We start from the raw sequence: 19,093 nt of genomic DNA on the forward strand, positions 1-19,093 counted from the left end.
CCCCCCCCCCCCACCTCCCTCCACACCCCCCACATGTGTAACTGAATCTTTTAATTGCTACCGGAGGAGCGGTGGGGCTCGATGTGAAGAATGGCCGCCACTCGGCTAAACTGCTTCAAGATGTGGACAGAGGCAGAAAAAGATCCTCCTGCAGCGGGACGACCTTTGACCTCACGGTTAACTCCGGTCGCTCCATCAGGTGTCACTGGACGAGTGTGTTCACCAATTAAACAAAAAACACAGTTTTTTTATTTTCTTACTTTTATACTTTAAAATACTTTTACAACTGACTTCAGGAGAACTTACGTACTACTTACATACTTTTACTTCAAATCATGTCGGACAGAAAACCTGCTCGACTGCTGCAACATTTCACTTCCTGTTCTTTAAATTAAAGAGAGACGGCGTCGTCCACCTGTTGAATAACGTACATGTTTAAATATCAGCTGTAAAAACAGTTTGTCTCATTAACATGATCCTCAGTCTTCCCTCAATGTCCGTCCCCGCCGCCTCACTTCACCAGACAAGTTTCCAGTTCTCCAGACGTCTCTGATGAAGGTCCCTCAGGAGAAGCTGAGCTCGGTGAACCCGCCCACCGGCAGCGGCGCCGGGCTCTTCTTCTCCAGCTTCAGCCCCTCCGTCCTCTTGGGTTTGGCGAGGCGGCTGTGGTGCAGCAGGCTGAAGAAGTGGAAGCGCTCGCCCATCTTGGCGGGGTTGGTCAGCATGTCGTAGCTGCTGATCAGCTGCTTCCTGCTGGACGGGTCGCTGCAGTTCCTCAGCAGAACCTGCAGAGAACCACAGGCGGAGTTTAAACCTCTGAAGGTGAGGATCACAACTTTAAAGCTCCACTAATCAATATTATTACATTGACAATACATGTCTCTATGTAATGTGAAACGTGTCACCCACCTGTACGGAGCTTTTCAGCCTCTTTTAGCTCCTTGTTTTGGTTTTATTGCAGATTTATTGTATGTTTCAGTCTCAGTAATGAAAATACTAATACTATACAGATACTAAATACTGATATGTAATAACTTTTCACACTGACCTGGTGTAGAAACAAATCATTGAGCTCAATGAGTCAAAGCACTTCCTGTATCATCAGACTCACTTGCATTCGTGTGTCGATGCCCATGTTCTTCAGGAACGTCCTCTGAGTGACAGGTCCCAGACAGGCCACGCCCTCTCCAGCCATCCTCCGCAGGTAGCTGAAGTCCACGTCAGCGGTGAGGTCAGCCGAGCCGGGGGAGGCCAGGACGTCATGGAGCTGGTGACCTTTAAAACCCTGACGAAGAGCAAGTAAAACAAAAACATTTGTGTGAAATTTTATTATCATTGCTGTGAAGTCTTGAGTAATAGTTAAAAAGTGTTTTGTGAGGTCACCGTGACATTTGACCTTTGACTTTTAGCCATCAAACTCTAATCAGTTCTTCCTTGAGTCCTAGTGAACATTTGTGCCAAATGACAGGAAGTTCCATCGAGGTGTAACGGAGATATCGTGACCATGAGAATGAGACGGACAACCTGAAAACAAAATGGCCTCCGGCTCTGAGGAATAAAAAAACTTATGATGTGAAAATGAAAATGTGAGAGAGGTGGAGAGAGAGGTGGAGAGAGAGGTGGAGAGAGAGGGGAAGAGGAGCGATGAGCCCGTCGACCCCGGTTTCCCTCCGCCTGCAGCAGCGGAGCTTCGCTGCTTCCTGCATCTGTTTCCTTCGACTGTATCTGACGGGACAGACGACTGCGTCTCACAGAGACACGGGGATTACAACAGGACGGAAGTTAAAGGATGCACAAATCAAACAGCAGAAGAAGAAATGTTTTCTAAAGAGTCGGCTGTTGCTTCTTTTTTACAATAATATTTAAAATCGGTGTCGTACTCTGAACGTGTCCGTCTTGGTTCCGTCGTGGCCGTAGTCGGCGATCAGCGCCGCTCCTCCGTGCTCTACGATCCGCCGGGCCAGCTGCTGGACGATGACCCCGCCCTCCGCACACACCTCCACATGATCCCGCCGTTCATCTGCCTGACACACACACACACACACACACACACATTAACTTAATCAATAATAAATTACAGTCAGGTTTCCATCTTTTTAAGGTGGACTGAATATTTTCAGTGATAAAATTCTGGTGATCGATTATTTGTTATTTATCAGGCAAAATCCAAAAACATTCTCTGGTTCTAATCTGTTAAACACAATTTTCTGTCTCCAGCAGGAAAGAGAAGATGTTAAAGTCTTATATTAATTAACTAATTAATTCTTAATAGTTAATTATGTCAGACCTTTTGTAAGTGAAATCTAAAACTTTAAAGCTCTATATTTTCTTCTTCTTTGTTTTATTTGAAGTGTTGATCCATCAGAAGATACAAAAACCATCTCAGTGTAGTTTTACATCTCCTCTCTCAGGCTTCTCTCTGTTTTCTGACTGATCCAATAAAAATAAAGCAGAATTCAGGTAAAACACTCAGAGAGACCAAATCCTACAAGGTTTGGATGGTGGGTCCAGGTGGGCGGGGCTTGGTGACTGCTTTGTTGTGACATCACAAAGTTCCAGAAGTCCTGACGGCTGGTTTTAAGGCTCAGTTTCTGAATACAGGCTGTGTGCATTTCTCTGTGGACTGAGGCTTTGATACTTTCACAGTATTAATATAGAAGCTAGAGCTGATCTATAATCACACTACACATGGACACAGACCTTTACACTGGAGGAGCTTTAACCCACCAACTGATGCTGAGCGGCTCCCGACCTCGAGTGTTTCTGAAAATACAGCGGACACTTACAGCCCCAGTTAAATGCATCATCATCAGCTTTTCAAGGAGCTCCTCTTTAAGTCTTTTAGTTGCCACATCACAATCTCATCACTGCTTGAGTTTTAAACTCAGTGAAAGACGAATCCTCCTTTTTCTCTAGGCTGAGGCCGAGCTCCAGCCCTTCTTCATCCAAACAGCCTGATGATGATGATGATGATGATGATGTCAGGCCTCTGGCAGCATGTTCAAAGAGACTGAACTGAGCCAGAGTGGCCAAATCAAACCGGCTGTGGATGTATGGAGGGCATAAATGTGGGCAATAAAAACCAGATGGAGGCAATAAAACAACCCTCTGAGAGCGTGTGTGAGGATTTCATTTCCACTGTTTCAAAGATTAAAGACGTTCTCCAGTCTGCGCTTTAAAGTGGAAATAATCAAACTCTTATAACTCCTCTCAAATTAACCTAAACCTCCAGAGCTTCCACAGCCCCCACATTTAGACTTGCAGCTCTGTATGTGGCTCTTCTCTTCAGATGTCCACCCACCGTTCTCTACTGTACTTCAAGGACGTTTCTCTGTACTTCAGTGCAGTTATTTTCCATCTACACAGTGGAACGCAGCGATAACGTGTCGGGAGAAACGGTCTGAATACAGAGATCCACAAAGAAAAACCTGAATAGATTTTTTTTTTTCCACAGATTTGTCACATTTTTGTAGAAGAACATCTGAAGAGCCGAGGCGACGTCTGGAGACAGACTTCATGCTGGGAGAGTTCGTCAATACACAGAAAGTTCAGTTTCATCGTGAACTGTTTGAGAAAAATGCCAAGTATTCTTCAGTGTTTTATATCAGCGTGACCTGAATATCTTCGGCCTGAGGACGAGACGTTATTCCAGACGTCACAGACGTGGCTCAGACTTTTTGTTTGACATCAACCATTAATCAGAACAATTAAAAAGCCTGAAGAGACTCGTTTCCTGCAACATCCAGCTGCAGGAGTCCTGTCTGCTTCATATTGTCTTCACAACATTATAAACTCCGCTCATCACTGATGATAAAACATCTGACCTCGTCAGTGTAAATTAAATATTACACCTGTTACACATTGATGGAAATTAACCAGGTAGATTTCATTAAGTATCATACTCTGAGTCACATTTAGAGGTACATGTACTCCAGTGTTTTTACTTAATAATGCTGCTCACAGGGAAAGTTACTAGTTAGTTTGATAATCTTATAAAACACATTACGACGCTAAAGTTTAAACCAGTAGTTTCCTGTGACCACGTGCAGAAAGAGAAGGATCCAGTTCTTCTTTCTTCCCTCATTAATCATCTCACGACTCTGATTCATCTGGTGACCCTTCGTGGGGGCCCGATCCCCATGTTGGGAACCGCTGAACAAGAATACAGTGACATGGCTGCATTATTAATTCATCTAATAACGTCATACAGAAAATCAGTCACACGCTGCTGGAAACAGAATCATGAACGCAGGACTTTTAGTTTTAATGGAGGATTTTTCATTTGATACTTTGTGACTCGTTCTTCCAACCGACGTATTGATGAATTTAAGAAATGAATTCCTTTCCCTAAATATTTTTATCATCAGACAGAAAACATTTAAACCGACATCGTGTATTTGGCACTCACCTGTACGAGCGTGGACGAGGCCAGGGAGGGAGACGGCGTTATGACGAACCTCAGCTGGTCCGGCTTCTCCGGGTCGATGTCCACCATCACCTCCCTCCAGCCTTTCTCCGTCCTCTGTCCAACACACACACACACACACACACACACACACACACACACACACACACACACACACACACACACACAGTCAGACAGAGTGACAAGTGTCCAAATATAAATGTGAGACAGTAGTTTTTCTTCTGCTGGACGATTATCTTTAAATTAATTAATATAAAAACGAGTTTAAAGACGAACAGAAACGAGAAGAATCTCTTTATATCTACAGGTTTATTACGAGATTTAACACTTAATTCTTAGTGAGATAAAGCAGGAAGTGTCACATCTGGAAACAGATGTTTGGTTCTGGTCAGTGTGAAATGAGACCGGTCAGATGTTCAGAAACTATATCATGTCATTTCTCCAGATGTGGTTCCTGTTTTCTGTCTCTTGAGCGCCGCCTGCTGGTGAAGACACATGAACTCTGACTGTCTCACGTCCAGAGACGCAGAGATGAGTGAAACGGTTTCTTTCATTTTTCTACAAACGTGTGAAGAAAGAAAAAGAGATGAAATCACGTGTGAAACTCTTCACACAGTTTCTTTACACTTCACCTGAAACTTGTGGACGGGCAGAGCGTCGAAGAACTCGTGAGCCAGAAAGATGCTGAAACCTGAGGAGAGAAACCAGCTGTTACATAAATAATAATAATTAATCATTTATTTCATTAGTGTTGTAATAAAAACACGCACAGGAAGAGTTTTGTTCCTCCACTCTCACACACAGGAAATAAAATGTCAAGACACCTGAGACGTAATTATTTAACGTACCAGCTCATATTTAGTAAAGGTCGTTATTTTAAACAGTTGGAATTAGAACATTCACACAAATACTTGGATCTGATGATATGAAACGTTGTGATTTGAACTGCTGCAGATGTGATGATTTGATGATTTGATGATTTGATCTGAATTCACAAAGATGTGCAGCAGTGATTCTTCTGACCTGGGGGGACGTCGTCTAAGCGGCGGTACCAGGACACCGGCAGACCGGCTGCAGTCTCCCCGCGGCGGTACACCGGCTCGTCCTCGGCGTCCGCCTCCTGGCTGCGGGTCCCGGTCAGGTTGTGGGCCTGCAGCCGACTCAGCGCCGGACTCACCTCGACCAGGTGGAGCGACACGGAAACCTGACCCAGCATTGACCTCAGCTGACTGAACACCTGCAGAGAGAGAGAGGAGGGGGGGGCGTCTTCATACAGATGTTTCTAAAGCACCACATGGTGATGATGCAGCTGTGTCTTTAATGATTATTAACACCAGGAAAAGAAACGGAACAATTACATTAATTTTATTCTATTCTATTCTTTTTTTAATTAAGGCTTTATAAAGAAATAAGTTTACAAAATAAAAAAATACAGGCAAATAATAAAAATAAAGAAAAAAAAAATATAAGATGAATGTTCTGGATTTCTTAAATGTAACTGTGTTTAAAATCTTTAAAATTATTCAGTAGTATTGTTTATTACTGATTTGGTGTTTCCCTCCTCACCGAGCTTCAATGAGACATTTGTGTTGTATATAAATTAAGATTTAGTTGCCAAGTCTAAAATAATGTTTTAATTAGAAACAAACAAACTCCATCTTCATCCAAACGTCAGTTCTCACTCTGCAGCGACACGTTGCTTTAACTCGTCTCAGCCAGAAACCAGAAACTGTCGAGGACTGAAGCTGCCAGACTCTAAACCAGGAGCGAGAGGCGGGAACTCATCACTCCTGTCTCTGCTCCTTTACACTGGATCCCAGTATGTGTCTTTTAAGGCTCGTCGTGTCCTTTTGTCCCAGTTACATTTATGACCTTTCAGTATCATATAACAGATAACAGACCTCTTGTCTAAAGCGGGACAGAGTCAGACCTGTTAAATCTAAAATCCTGGTTTTATTAGATTCTTTATTTAGTTTTAATCCTGTTTTTATCATTTCTTTCATCTTGCATCACTGGAAACTGTTTCATCTTTTATCATGAAAATTGCTCAACAAATAAAGGTTATTATTAATGATATGATATTGTCCAGTTGAGATAACATGTTCAACAGCTCTCAGGAAATATCATTGGGCAAATATCTGATGTGACGACTGCGACCCGTTTGTAAGAGTTGTTGTCGAGCTGTTTTAAATAAGACGACTCAGTTCTCACTCTGAGGACGTCGCAGGCCAACGATCCTTTTCCAGGTCCGAGCTCGACCAGCTGCAGCTGTCTGGGTCCTCCGGCTCCCATCCACTCGCTGACGATCCACACGCCGAGCAGCTGGACCAGAGGACAACATGTCAAACCACAGACAGCAGCGGGGGATGGTCAGAGTTTTCTCCCTGGTGTCCTGGTTCTGTCTTTTTGTGACTGCTACAACAACTTTCTGGTGATTTTCACAACTGAAACAATCACATGAAAAACCAACTAATGTTGATTAATCAGCCGCACAAATGCTGACAATACTTTGCATTTCTTTGTTGAAGTTGAATCAGCTGATATTCACAAACATTTAACACTAAACAAAAATAACAATAAACTGCTGGGAAAATGTTTTTTTAAACCGTCATAAAGTCAGTGAACTTCAGTAATGTCAGTTTCTGATCCTGAGTGTGTTGAACCGAGCAAAAATTCAACTTTTCATCAATAAAAGAACGATTGTATTATTACTTGTTTCAAATGTTATACAGTCTCACTTTCAGGTTGAATTTTTCCGGCCTCACCTCTCCGAATATCTGACTGATTTCTGGTGATGTGATGAAATCTCCCTCCGGTCCCAGCATGTTGTTCCTCACATAATAACCCTGACAGAGAAAAGAAACCCGTCTGAGTGAAGGATGGTGACTGTGTTCAGGTGGTAGAAAGACAAATGGTCTCACTGAAATATAAACATTCATGGTTTGTGGTCCTCACTTACCGTCACAGGGTTGGTGAGCACCTCCCTCATGTACTCGGCCACTGGAATGGGACCTGTGGCTTTTATTTTGGAGGTCAGGTGGCGCAGCATGGACGGTCTGGGCTTTTCGTCATCTGGTGAAGAGCTGCAGAGGAGTCTGGTCTGAGCTGCTCGCCATCGCACTGTCACACACAAACACACAGAGTGAGTGAGACGTCCAGGATCATTAAAACACACAAGATAACATGCGTTACCTCCAGGAGACTGACTTCCTGTGACAATATGTTGTATATGAAATACTCTCTGTGACTTTGACCTGTGTTCTAAATGACATTTTCTCAGAATTTGAATTGTGTTTTCAATTTATTTTGGTGTCTGACAAAATAAACTTAAAACATATATATATGGAAATGTGTATGCAGCCCTCTGGTCCTGGTAATGATGACTGGTAATGGCTTGTATGAATGCAGGCTGGACATAGTTATAATATATATTGTATGTATTAATAAATTAATTAATAAAAATATAATCAGTTCACATAACATGTTATTTAAGCTGCACAGCATGCAAAAGTGATTTTATAAAAATTTGGACAGGGTAATATTTTGACTTTTTAAGCACTTCCGTAAAGCTTTTTGTCCATAAATCCAAGTTACATCGTTTTTAAATGAAAAACATTTCACACTCACTTGCTGCTGACGGACTGAAGCCTCTGCTGAGCAGCTGCCGTGTTTTAGCACCAAGGAAAACCCTCATTCTGCTGTATGTTCATCTACATATAAAACTATAACATCTGACTGGGTGACATTATTTGACCGATGTTAAGTAAACACTAACTTTCACCTCTGCTCTCTGACAGGATTAGCGGGCAGCCGGTTAGCATTAGCCGCGTTAGCTACAAATGCGTTAACGGCTAAAGACGTAAAGAAGCGCGGATGAATTAGCTCCGGATACGAAAGATAAACATGTACATGTGCTCATCTGTTCATGTCTGTCATTCAAAGTAGAGAGAAGCTACAAACTGCGTGTACAAGAGCTAAACACGAACACGGTGATGAAACGAAAGATATAACATCCGGGTAACCTTTCACAATAAAATACTTTATTGGCCAAAAGAAAAAAAAATCCACATTTTTAAATTTGTGTTAAACAAATCTGACAAATACGAATCATCGTGTGTATCCCGTTTATCTGCCGGTTAATTCATCAATGAGTCAAGATAAGAAATCATGTATGCAGCCTCCTAATGAGCTGTGGTTTAGTATTAGAGATTTAGCGACCGAGCGGTGTCTTTACCGGCTGCAATATTAAAGCAATGTTTACACATTAATGCGTTAATTATAATACAATAACACTGTATATATGTGTATTGATTGGCCATTCCACCGCTGGTAAAAGCAGCTTTGCCTGAAGTTGTATTTGTTACTTTTATTGTGAAAACAAATTTCGATCGTTTCCTGTAACATTTAGTCTTATAACGGCTAACTTGACGCTATCCGGGAACAACAAACCCTCTGATTGGATGGACTGGGTGACGTTGTATGGAGAATAAATGTGATTGAATCTGAACTTTTGCCTGTTTCTTCGAGTTGCCAACATTAAAACTAAAATGAAACCAAACGTGGAAAATATTCTGCATAAATTTCTCTATTCATATTGTAATTTAAAATAAAATAAAAATGTTACGTACGGAAAATGACGGGACGTTTTCGGAAACGCTGACGTGACGTCGCCTTCTTGATCCGGGTCACGCTCCTCACGCTGTAGCAAGCATGGCAGCGAAAAACAAGCACCGCAAGAAATCCAAAGCCACGAAAGTGACTTTTCAGCCCGAAGAAAATGAGCCGGAGGCTGAAAACAGTGGCGGAGAGGAGGATGAAGAACCAGCCGCTGATGAAGGTGAAGGCAGAGCGAAGAAAGACGAAGAAGAGTTCAGTCTGGAGGAGGTTTTACGGCTCGGAGGAACTCAGGTGAGATGAAACCTCTGCATTCAGAACGACACAGGGTTATTTTCTGATTTAACCTGGGTGTTTTGGACGGTTAACACACATCCACACACTTTACACACTGTTTTAAATGTCTGGAGTGCAGTTTATTTACATTTTTGTGGCTGATAATTCGAATATTTTTAAAGCAATTTGCACACAAACATGAAGTAAAGTCGTTTTTTTTTTTAATGTAATTGGGATTATTTAATTGAAATTCCCGCATGGACGTTTTCATCCATAATAATGACAACATGACAAGGGCTGCAACTAGGAAGTATTTTGATACTTAATTTATATTAACTGATTCAACAATATTGATCAGAGAAAAGCAGCATTTATATTTGAGAAGCTGGAAGCAGAAAGTGTTTTTGCATAATAGATGATTAAAAGTAATCTGATGCAGAAACTGATTTAGGTTGGTTGAAACTGCATATTATTTATTATTTGGAATGTGCGAAAACAGGGAAAAGTGCCCACCTCAATTCCTTAAAGCCAAAGGTGACGTCTTCAAAAGTCTTTATTAAGTTGACAGGTTAATGAATTCAGTGTTTATAATCTAAATCTTACTGAAATGTTGATGAAACTCTGACAAGGTAATGGGATTGAATCATTTGTCATAATAATTCTAATGTAATGTTCAGGTGTCTGTTCTAGAGTCTCACTCTTCCAGAGTTTATTAATCCATCTAATGATTTCCTGTGCTCTTCTTCTCTCCTCTGTGCGTAGGCCGACTACATCTTCCTCGCCGGTCTGGACGACTCCAACGAGATCGTCGATGGAGGGAAGAAAGGCGCCATAGACGATCTGGAGGAGGGCGAGCTGGAGAAGTTCATCACCAAACTGGGCATCAGGGCGTTGGCCGGACAGCAGGTCATTGCAGACGAGCCGGAGGGCGAAGGCGCTGGAGAATCTGGCGAGAAGGAAAGTAAGAAGGTCAAAGCCAAGAAAGCTTCAGCAGAAGAACGAGCAAACAACAACCAGACGGCGGAGAACAAACAGACGAACAAGAAGACTAAAGACGGGCAGGTAACCGCCGGGAAAAAGGCCAAACAGAACGCTAACGTGTTTGAGTTTCAGCAGCGGCAGGTGCTGCTCATCAAACCTGGAGGGAAGTGGTTCGACCTGGAATACACCGCCGAGGGATCGTCGGCGCCGCAGGATCCCCAACTGGTGTCCCAGTACAAGACGCTGGCCCAGCGGCTGTTTGAGGCCGAGGTGGAGCTCTACAAGAGCAAGAAGACCCTGCAGAAAGGAGCCAACTCGTCCTGGATGAAGACGGTCGTGTCCTCCGGCGTTCTGGCAGACAGGATGGCGGCCATGACGGTTCTAATCCAGGACGCTCCGGTGCACACGCTGGAGCACGTGGAGAACCTGGTGTCCATGGTGAAGAAGAAGGGCAGCCGGCGCATGGGTCTGATGGCGCTGGACACGCTGCGAGAGCTGCTGCTGTCCAACCTGCTGCCGGAGAACAGGAAGCTCCGCCCCTTCGCCCAGCACCCGTTCGATCAGCTGGAGGAGAAGGCCAGCGGCAACCGCGACGCCCGTGACCGCCGCCTCGTCCTCTGGTACTTTGAGCACCAGCTGAAGCACCACATGGCAGAGTTCGTGGCGGCTCTGGACGTGGTGGCTCACGACACGGTGCCGGCGACCAAGGCGAAGGCGCTGGCCACCGCCCACGAGCTGCTGTGCACCCGCCCGGAGCAGGAGAGAGCGCTGCTCATCCAGGTGGTCAACAAGCTGGGAGACCCCGAGTACAAGACGGCGGCGAAGGCGTCGTACCTGCTGGAGACGCTGCTGCACAAACACCCCAACATGAAGGCGGTGGTGTGCTGCGAGGTGGAGCGGCTCATGTTCCGGCCCAACATCAGCGCGAAGGCGCAGTACTACGCCGTCTGCTTCCTCAGCCAGGTGATGCTGAGCCACAGCGAGGCCGAGCTCGCCGCCAAGCTCATCACCATCTACTTCTCCTTCTTCCGCGCCTGCGTCAAGAAGAAGGACATCGAGTCGAAGATGCTGAGCGTGCTGCTGGCGGGCGTGAACAGGGCGTATCCCTACGCCACCGCCGGGGACGAGAAGGTGAAGGAGCAGCTGGACACGCTGTTCAAAGTGGTTCATCTGGTGAAGTTCAACACGGCCGTGCAGGCGCTCATGCTGCTGTTCCAGGTGATGGACTCCCAGCAGACCATCTCCGACCGATACTACGTGGCTCTGTACAGGTAACGCCACCTCACCACACAAATATACAAGTCTTCCTGTCAAACGAGCTCAAACTGAAGGAAACTGGATTTGAGGGTGACTTTTCTTCTTCTTCTTCTTCTTCTTCTTCTTCTTCTTCTTCTTCTTCTTCTTCTTCGCAGGAAGTTGTTGGACCCCGGTCTGTCGTCGTCCTCCAGACAGAGCATGTTCCTCAACCTGCTGTACAAGTCGCTGAAGGCCGACATCGTGCTGCGGCGCGTCAAAGCCTTCGTGAAGCGTCTGCTGCAGGTCAGCGCCGAGCAGAACGCCAGCTTCGGCTGCGGAGCGCTCTTCCTGGTGTCGGAGGTCATGAAGGCCAAACCGGGCCTGAAGCTGCTGCTGCTGCAGGAGGACGGGGTAAGAAAACTGCACCAAGAAATCCATGAGGAAAAGTTATTGTGTTTTATTTTATTAAGACACAGTAATTATACTTCACTATTATTGTCATCAGTTTTTATTTTTTGTCTTAAATGTTGTTAAAACAAACTAATAATCTCCTCATACTCCCCGTTTTAAAAATCTGTACAGTTAAAGTTTGTTTCTAACGTTCCTGTTCGTCAGGGTGGAGAGGAGGAGGAGTTCAAAGATCTCGCTGAAGAGAAGGAGGATGACGATGATGATGATGAAGAGGAGCGCTTTGTGGATGCTGACAAACTGGAGGAAGGAACAAGTGCAGAGGCAGAGGGGCCCAAACCCACGGCATCATGGGTACATCACCAGAACCTGGAAGGTCTGTTTACATTTCAAACAACAGATACGAGCAGAAAAACTACGCAGCCACGTCCCATGTTGTTGTTGTTGTTGTTGTTGTTGTTGTTGTTGTTGTTGTTGTTGTTGTGGTTTAATACTGATTTATTTTTGCTTCCTGTTTACCTCCAGGAGGGAAGAGCCTGCAGAGCTACGACCCGCTGCACAGAAACCCGTTATTCTGCGGCGCCGACCACTCCACGTTATGGGAGCTGCAGAGGGTGAGACACAAACAAACAAACAAACAAACAAACCACAACAAACACAAAGACAGCGACTCGTAGATGAAGTTTTTATTCTGGTGGGATCGGGCCGGTCTGAAGAAGACTGATTCATTACAGATTATTTTACTGTTAAGAGGGTGAATGACATGTTTTACAAGAGACATCGCCAAAATAAAAGCATGTAGTTAGATGCTGCAATAAATCCTATTATATCCTATTATAATATTACAACAACAATAATAAATCTTTGTTTATGTTTACAGAACAAAAACAAGTTTACAGACTGCTTTACAGACATGAGAGAAGATGAACATGGAGGGGAGAAAATAAAATTATAACGAGATAATACACTGCCTGGCCAAAAAAAAGTCGCCACCAAAAAAAAAGGTCACACACTCTAATATTTCGTTGGACCGCCTCTAGCTGCGATTACGACTCGCATTCGCTGGGGCATTGTTTCGATAAGCTTCTGCAATGTCACAAGATTTATTTCCATCCAGTGTTGCATTCATTTTTCACCAAGATCTTGCATTGATGATGGTGGAGTCTGACCGCTGTGCAAAGCCTTCTCCAGCACATCCCAAAGAGTCTCAACGGGGTTAAAGTCTGGACTCTGTGGTGGCCGATCCATGTGTGAAAATGATGTCTCATGTTCCCTGAACCACTCTTTCACAATCTGAGCCTGATGAATCCTGGCTTTGTCATCTTGGAATATACTCGTGCCATCAGGGAAGAAAGAATCCATTGATGGAATCTCCTTAGATGTTTTCTCTGCTTGATGCATGCCAGTGATTTGACCCGTCTCAAACATCTTTTCCACGACCACGGGATTTGTCTTTCAACATGGTTGTTTAAGAAATGAGAAGCAACTCATTGCACCAGTTGTGGTTAAATAACTTGTTGCCAGCTGAAAGATAATCACCCATGCAGTAATTATCCAATAGGAGGCTCGTACCTATTTGCTTAGTTAAATCCAGGTGGCAACTTTTTTTTGGCCAGGCAGTATATGTAGATAAAACAATAAATAGGAATAACAAGAATTTATTATTTATTTATTCATTATTTTTTGTTTACAAGTTTCAGTTCAGATGAGAGCAGGAGTCTCAGGACAATATCTCAGCCTGTATCACTTTATTCTACATGTATCGTATCAGTTTGTACGGCAGCTGATAAGAAACAGTAAAGTGAACAGAACATTGTCCATTACCTAGTTTGTCCAGCAGAGGGCGCTGACAGGTCGGTTTTTACACTGTCAAATGTGTTTATGTTGTTTTTTTACTGTTGGCCTGAGTATCATCAGATTTTTTTAAACCCATAAATATCCATGTGTGTCAGTGTTAAAAATGAAATATTGAAATTATTAAAATTTTAAAATCAAAAATATTTTAAATTAATTTTCTTTTTCTTGTTTTGATATTGATTTGATTAATTTGATTTCATTAAAATACATTTATATTTATAAGAATAAAGTGTCAAAACAAAATGTTTGCAAAAAATAAAAACCCTAGACTAGAATGGAAAATAGAGGCTGAAATTTTGTTCACTGGCAATTGTTGACAAGTTTCTGAACCTTTCTGTTTGTGTGTCTGCAGCTCACTCTGCACTTCCATCCCTCAGTGTCGCTGTTTGCAAAAACAATCCTGCAGGTAAAAGTGAATATCTCTTATACTGAAAGTCAAACTGTTCTTTATTTATTACAAGAGCATCAGTAACATTTACCTTGTGTCTCAGGTGTTTGGTGTCATATTATTATAAACCAAGTATTCACTGCTGCTGCCTGATGCTCTGTGCTGCTTGTTCCTTAGTGTTAATCTTTGTTTCCACAGGGAGGCTTCATCCAATACTCCGGTGACCCTCTGCAGGACTTCACCCTGATCCGCTTCCTGGATCGATTCGTCTTCAGAAACCCCAAACAGCTGAAGGGAAAACGTAAGAAATTATTATTTATTATTTGTGATTTTATTGGCGACTGTTGGTTTTATCAGTGTTCAGCTACAGAATAATTTCAACATCCGACACATCTAGAAACACAATCATTAAATAGATGAAAATTAAATCAAAGCTTGGAATAATTTAAATTTAATGTAAATTTCTCAGAAAACACAGATGCTGCAGCGTTGAGGCCAAAACAGAGGTTACCTGTCGACTCTTTACCAGGTGAGTTCAACTAGAATTCCACTTCTCTCCTCTTGTTTTTGAAGGTTTGTGTTAAAGAAATTGATCCGACTGTTGCTGTGTAAGTGATGTGATCGATTCCGACTTTCTTGTCAGTGAACTGTGAGGAGTTTCTGTCTAAAGAGGAGAGTCAGATCCCTGTCGATGAAATCTTCTTCTATCGGTGAGTGAGAAACCTTTTCTTTTCTTTGGAGAAAAGATCGATCAATTGTAGATTTTATTTCTCAAGTTAAATTAAATGTAAAAATCATTAGAACACAGCAGCTGGAAATTTCTATCAACAGGTTTCTTGTTCATTTGGCAGAAAAATTGATTATGTGCTCATTACAGAATCACAAGGATGTAGAGTATTGATAATTATTGATTTGATTTTATTGATTATTGATATTTTTACGTCTGTTTTACATTTTTATTTGCTTTGTTTAATCATTTACAGGCTGTTTCTTGAATTTGTTTTGAGCCTTTTTTATTTTTGTTACTGAAATAGATTATAATTTTATCCCAGGTTATATTAAAAACAGACACAGAATTACCACTAATTAATACAATCCTCTTCCTCATCAAAGCACCACAAACAAAACATAGTAAGGAGCTTTTAGTGTCGGATGCTCTGTCGTGTATTTGCTCAGATTTTTGAAAATAATGTCTTGTGTCAGTTTTGTTTATTTCCGTTCTTATTATTATTGTTGTTGTAATTTGTAATCTTTTATTTTCTCAACAGCTTCTTCAAGAAACGTCAGCAGGAGAAGAAGGTTCAGCGGCCGCGAGGAGACGGCGATAATGAGAGCGTGGAGGATGTGGACGACGACGAGTTTGAGAAACTACTCGGTAAGTTTTCTTTTTAAGAGTCGCATGTCAGTGCAGTATGTCAGAAAAAAATGGCATAGTTTAGACATACTATACTATGACATTTTTTCTGACATTTTTATCACATGCTATACTTTAACACTTTATTACTGACTATACTATGACTTTTTTTTTTTTGCCTTACTATACTATGACTTTTTTTTTTTGCCTTACTATACTATGACTTTTTTTTTTCACCTTACTATACTGATTTTTTTTTCTATTTTTCTTTGCCTTACTTTACTATGACCTTTTTTTTTTTTGCCTTACTAAACTATGACTTTTTTTTCTTTTTCTTTTTCTTTGCCTTACTATACTATGACTTTTTTTTTTTTTTTCTTACTATACTATGACTTTTTTTTTTTCGCTTCATATACTATGACCTTTTTTTTTTTTACTTTTTTTTTCCTTACTAGACTATGACCTTTTTTTCCTCTCTTTTTCTTTGCCTTACTATACTATGACCTTTTTTTTTTTTGCCTTACTATACTATGACCTTTTTTTCTCTCTTTTTCTTTGCCTTACTATACTATGACTTTTTTTTTTGCCTTACTATACTATGAGCTTTTTTTTTTTGCCTTACAATACTATGAGCTTTTTTTTCTTTTTTTGGCTTCATATACTATGACCTTTTTTTTTTTTTCTTTTTTTGGCTTCATATACTATGACCTTTTTTTTTTTTTTGCCTTACTATACTATGACCTTTTTTTTCTCTTTTTCTTGCCTTACTATACTATGATCTTTTTTTTTTTTTTTTGCCTTACTATACTATGACTTTTTTTTGTCTTTTTTTCTTTGCCTTACTATGCTATGACCTTTTTTTTTTTTTTTTGGCTTAGTTTACTAGGAGCTTTTTTTTTGCCTTACTATACTATGACCTTTTTTTTTGTTTTTGCCTTACTATACTGACTTTTTTTCTGACATTTTGATCACATACTATACTTTAACACTTTATTACTAACTATACTATGATGTTTTTTATGATTTTTTTACTTTACTATACTATGACTTTTTCTTTTTGTCTTACTATACTATGACCTTTTTTTTTTTTTTTCTTTGCCTTACTATACTATGATTTTTTTTTCTCTTTTTCTTTGCCTTACTATATTATGACTTTTTTTTTTGCCTTATTATATTGACTTTTTTTTTGGCCTTACTATACTATGACTGTTTTTCTTTGCCTTACTATACTATGACTTTTTTTCTGATATTTTTATCACATGCTATACTTTAACACTTTATTACTGACTATAATAATGATATATATTTTTATGATTTTTTTACTTTACTATACTATGACCTTTTTTTTTTCTGCCTTACTATACTATGACTTTTTTTACGTTTTTGGCACCTTACTATACTATGTTTTTTGACATTATTGATGCCTTACTATACCATGACTTTTTTTGCCTTGACGTTTTTTGACATACTATAGCAAGCATGTTAGTATGTATGTATGTGTCTTATTATGTATGATGTGTGGAAGTCTGCATTGATGTATGCAAGTATATATGGTCGTCTGTATGTATATATGGTATTATGTATGTATTGATTTATGTTTGTATGTCATAAAGATATAATAATTAAGTATGTCTTAATGCCTTTCGATACTAGAACATTTTATGACATATTGTAGTATGTATGTATGATAGTCTGTATGTACGTATTTTCTGTATGTGTGCTAGTATGTATGCATTTGTGTATATATGTCATAGAAATGTAATAGTGTGGTAAGGCATAAAAAGTCAACAGTATATAAGGTCATAGTATAGTAAGGTATAAATAATGTTTAGCATAGATTGTCAAAAAAAACCTTAATAACGCGCACACACACACCAGGTCCTTTTGTCTGAATTTATTAACCAACCACTTACATCAATACATATAACAGCGTTTACAAGAGGTTCTGCAGTGATAAGACATTAAAACGATATACATTGCATATTAAAGACATTGCATAAAACAGACAGAAATTGCATAAAGAACACATTAAATACAAAAACTAAAACTAGAAAACGAGTACTTCAAGATAAGACATAAGATGTTATAATATGTAATATATAATTATGTAATTTAGTGGTAAGCTGCAGCAAATGGTAATGTTGTAAGACCTGATTTAAATGAGGTGACAGTTTAAACAGGCCTCAGGTATTCCATAGCATGTCCAAAAAACATAATAAATAATAATAATACATTTTATTTAAAGGTGCCTTTCTTGGCACTCAAGGACACTATACAGAGTTATACAAATTGAGATTAAAAACACATTAAGAAGAAGCAACATCCATCCATTCATTTTCTACCGCTTATCCTCTAGTAGGGTCGCGGGGGGGCTGGAGCCTATCCCAGCATCTTTTCGGGCGAGAGGCCTGGACAGGTCGCCAGTCCATCGCAGGGCAAACACATAGAGACAGACAACCATTCACACTCACAGCCACACCTATGGTCAATTTAGAGTATTCAATCAGCCTAGTCCCCATTTGCATGTCTCTGGACTGTGGGAGGAAGCCGGAATCCCCGGAGAGAACCCACACTGGCACGGGGAGAACATGCAAACTCCACACAGAAAGATCCCACGTCCGAGCCGGGACTCGAACCCGGAACCTTCTTGCTGTGCGGCGACAGCGCTAACCACTGCACCACCGTGCAGCGAAGAAGCAACAATAAAAATGAAATATAAAAATAAAAACAATACAAAAGTGACTGAGCAAATGGCATCAGATTGAAAAGGCAGTTTTAAACAGATGTGTTTTGAGTTGTGATTTGAAATGGGGGAATGAATCGATATTTCTGAGTTGGGGTGGTAGTAGATTCCAGAGACGGGGAGCAGAGCGGCTGAATGCTCTACTCCCCATGGTGGTGAGACGGGCGGAGGGGACAGATAGGTGTGTGGAGGAAGAGGATATGAGGGAGTGGGAACATGGAGGAGGTCGGACAGATATGCAGTATTTTTTTGGCCTTACTATACTATGCCTTTTTCTTTTCTTTTTTTGCCTTACTATACTATGACTTTTTTTTTCTTTGCCTTACTATACTATGACGTTTTTTTTTTTTGCCTTACTATACTATGACTTTTTTTTGCCTTACTATACTATGACTTTTTTTTTGCCTTACTATACTATGACTTTTTTTTTTTTGCCTTACTATACTATGACCTGTTTTTTTCTCTCTTTTTCTTTGCCTTACTATATTATGACTTACTTTTTTTTTGGCCTTACTAAAATATTATTTTTTTTTGCCTTACTATACTATGACTTTTTTTTTTTTTGCCTTACTATACTATGTCTTTTTTTTGCCTTACTATACCTGTTTTTTTCTCTCTTTTTCTTTGCCTTACTATATTATGACTTTATTTTTTTTCTTTGCCTTACTATGCTATGACTTTTTCTTGTCCTTTTTTCTTTGCCTTACTATATTATGACTTCATTTTTTTTCTTTGCCTTACTATGCTATGACTTTTTTTTTTTTTTTGGCTTAGTTTACTAGGAGCGTTTTTTTTTTTTTTTTGCCTTAC

The 19,093-nt window shown here is 40.7% G+C and overlaps 2 protein-coding genes across 3 annotated transcripts in view; one reads left to right on the forward strand and one right to left on the reverse strand.

The window, feature by feature from the left end:
* Positions 1–226: 226 nt before the first annotated feature.
* On the reverse strand, positions 227–8,424 carry ndufaf7 (NADH:ubiquinone oxidoreductase complex assembly factor 7). The gene is made up of 10 exons (XM_023394309.2): positions 8,054–8,424; positions 7,386–7,546; positions 7,192–7,272; positions 6,638–6,748; positions 5,450–5,663; positions 5,059–5,117; positions 4,409–4,522; positions 1,881–2,024; positions 1,112–1,285; positions 227–785 (listed from the first exon to the last, which is right to left on the reverse strand). The coding sequence occupies exons 1-10, from the start codon at positions 8,118–8,120 to the stop codon at positions 564–566; spliced, it is 1,347 nt and encodes a 448-aa protein (XP_023250077.1). The 5' UTR covers positions 8,121–8,424; the 3' UTR covers positions 227–563.
* A 692-nt stretch (positions 8,425–9,116) lies between these two features.
* cebpz (CCAAT enhancer binding protein zeta) overlaps positions 9,117–19,093 on the forward strand; it is a 16,406-nt gene continuing 6,429 nt past the window's right edge. For both annotated transcript variants that reach the window (XM_023394308.2, XM_087170423.1), the window contains exons 1-10: positions 9,117–9,334; positions 10,079–11,568; positions 11,710–11,944; positions 12,149–12,317; positions 12,467–12,555; positions 14,151–14,204; positions 14,385–14,487; positions 14,656–14,715; positions 14,830–14,896; positions 15,455–15,561. In XM_023394308.2, the coding sequence (XP_023250076.1) occupies positions 9,137–9,334; positions 10,079–11,568; positions 11,710–11,944; positions 12,149–12,317; positions 12,467–12,555; positions 14,151–14,204; positions 14,385–14,487; positions 14,656–14,715; positions 14,830–14,896; positions 15,455–15,561 (2,572 nt within the window). In that variant the 5' untranslated portion in view covers positions 9,117–9,136. The remainder of the gene's footprint in view (positions 9,335–10,078; positions 11,569–11,709; positions 11,945–12,148; positions 12,318–12,466; positions 12,556–14,150; positions 14,205–14,384; positions 14,488–14,655; positions 14,716–14,829; positions 14,897–15,454; positions 15,562–19,093) is intronic.

Source organism: Seriola lalandi, unplaced genomic scaffold (assembly GCF_002814215.2).
Source record: "Seriola lalandi dorsalis isolate HSWRI2012SDOR001 ecotype SW California unplaced genomic scaffold, Sedor1 jcf7180002054947, whole genome shotgun sequence".
NCBI lineage: Eukaryota > Metazoa > Chordata > Actinopteri > Carangiformes > Carangidae > Seriola > Seriola lalandi.